At 59.2% G+C, this 2,243-nt stretch overlaps 1 protein-coding gene across 1 annotated transcript; it reads right to left on the bottom strand.

Annotated features, from left to right (window-relative positions):
• Nucleotides 1–885: 885 nt before the first annotated feature.
• LOC119350824 (BTB/POZ and MATH domain-containing protein 2-like) lies at nucleotides 886–1,845 on the bottom strand. The gene has a single exon (XM_037618471.1). The coding sequence runs from the start codon at nucleotides 1,843–1,845 to the stop codon at nucleotides 886–888; it is 960 nt and encodes a 319-aa protein (XP_037474368.1).
• Between the last annotated feature and the right edge of the window lie 398 nt (nucleotides 1,846–2,243).

The raw sequence follows: 2,243 nt of genomic DNA, 5'->3' as shown, positions 1-2,243 counted from the left end.
TCCTTCTTCCTCCTCTCCATGTTGCATTTTCCCAAACACCTCGCGTGCACCTGCGCACCACCTCCGCCGCCGTCCACCGGGCTCAGCAAGGAGGGCCTAGTGTCGCGCCCCGGCCTCTGCCTGCTGTTACGCTCGCCTCGCACGCCTGCGCTGGCGTCGTGCGCCCCGCCAACCTCCCGCGGCTCCCTCGCTCACCCGCGCCCCGCCGTTGGCCACCGCGCTCCCCTGCCCCCCCTTGCCGATGCGTGCTGCTGCTGCTGCATCACAGCCCGCCGCCGCGCCACCCGTGCGTGCCCCGCCGGCTATGGGCCACACCTGCCGAGCCGCGCCGCCGCCCGCCTGTGCCGCAACCGTCCCGCGCCGCTCCGCCCGCGATGCTGCCTGCTGCTGCCGCTCCGGGCTGCCGCTGCTACCCACCACCCAACGCCGACGCTCGCCGCCGGCGTCCCGGGCCTCCAGCCACCCAGGTTCGGGCGAGGCCGACGCAGCCGCTCCTGCCGGACGCCCTGTGAAGTTGACTTTGACGCCACGTCAACGCTAACAGATGGGCCGCGCCTGTCATAAACACGTTTAAATTGTCTAAACTAGACATTATTTGAAAGTGGTAGTTTGTCACGAATTTAGAAAATTTTGGTAGTTGCCGGTCACTTTTTTAAAAGTGGTAGTTCAATGGGACGCAAACCCCTAATTTTGTCAATCACTCTGGCTACATATGATGTTGAACTAGTAAAGCGAACATTTGATATTCCTGCTCTCCCTAACCAGGATCTCAAATTAATGAGCAATCGCATGCCCCCTTATGGCGATCTTTGTACTACTTTTACATGGCTCGACGTGGACGGAACACAAGGAAGGAGATGCTGAAGAACAGAAGAAGAACACTCATCAAACAAAGCTCACGAACGGTTGATGAGGCTCAACGTCTTTGTCCATGTATCTGCAGAGCTTCTGCGTGCAAAGCAACTTTAGCCTCTCAAGTTTATACTCGTTCACCGCTACAAGCAGACGTTGAGCCATCACTACCGCGTCACCCTCCTCCATGTCTGGCAGCGAGTCTGTGTAAATGAAATGGAGCATGGTCTTAAACACTCCAGCTTCCATGCCAGTGATGCGCACACAAGAAGCACCGGCCTTCTCCTTCTTCTGCGGTCCAAGAAGCTCCGCCATGAACACCGATGACCGAGCGGCGAGCACGCACCTGTGCGCCGCAATCCTCTCGCCCCCCACCTCAAACGTGACATCAGCCCCGTCGCCGGTGGAGAGGAGCCGGCCAAAATGGCGGTGCATGTCAGAAGGCGGCGCGGCGACAAACATGGAGATGGGCTCCGTGAAGATCTCCCCGGGCACGGTGATTTCGCACTTGACACTGAAAACATCGTCCTTGAGGTAAACCGATTCCTCCAGGTCCCTCCTTGTGATGAGCCACGGACAGCCCCATGGTCCCGTGTTGCTCGAGAAGGTGTGGCATGTTTGGCTGTCGGCGCCATGCGACGGCACCGGCTCCCCGTCCTGGTCGAGCAAACTGATCTTGCACCGGGCATCGACGTGATCGTCATCACTATCGGGGTGAACAAGATGGAGATAGATGGATATCCAACCAGATTGGTCGGACGAGTGGCCGTCCGGGAAGTACCTCATGAACCAGCGATGGCGTCCAACAGCGAAGGTCTCGGACGTGACGCCTTCGCCGCTGACGAGGCTCTTGGTGCGGGAGTAGCCGTCGATCTTGAGGACGTGCGAGCCGGAGATGGGCAGTGGCCGGGCAACGGTTGCCGAAGCGGTCTGCCACGGCATGCCGCCGCCGCCATCGCCATCGATGGAAGGCAGCTCGGAGGAGCCGGACATATGGCGAAACCTGGAAAGAATGGAGTCAGTATTTCGTCGCCGACTCGCCGGGAATAATGGCAGACGGGTGCGGCAGCTTGTGCGGTTCTTTCTTATAGACGGGGACTGGCTGATTGGTCTGCATTAATCGCGCGCATCACACGAGCAGTCGGCCAGCGCAGTACTGGGGCGTGCTCCCGCGTGCGCTGTTAGACTGTATATATGTAGCCTCTGTATTGTAACGTTGTATTGTACCCCTTGGGTACCTCTATATAATGAGATAGCCACACCCTGGTTAGGGGTGTCGTGCAGTTTCCAAAATATCTTGTTTTACATGGTATCAGTTTAGGTCACGATCACGATGTCTTCCGCTGCTCCCGCCGCCGCCGCCGTCGCGCCGACGGGCCGTGGCCGCTGCC

The sequence above is a fragment of the Triticum dicoccoides genome, chromosome 1B, assembly GCF_002162155.2.
Source record: "Triticum dicoccoides isolate Atlit2015 ecotype Zavitan chromosome 1B, WEW_v2.0, whole genome shotgun sequence".
Taxonomy (NCBI): domain Eukaryota; kingdom Viridiplantae; phylum Streptophyta; class Magnoliopsida; order Poales; family Poaceae; genus Triticum; species Triticum dicoccoides.
This window is presented reverse-complemented; position numbering and strand designations above follow the sequence as displayed.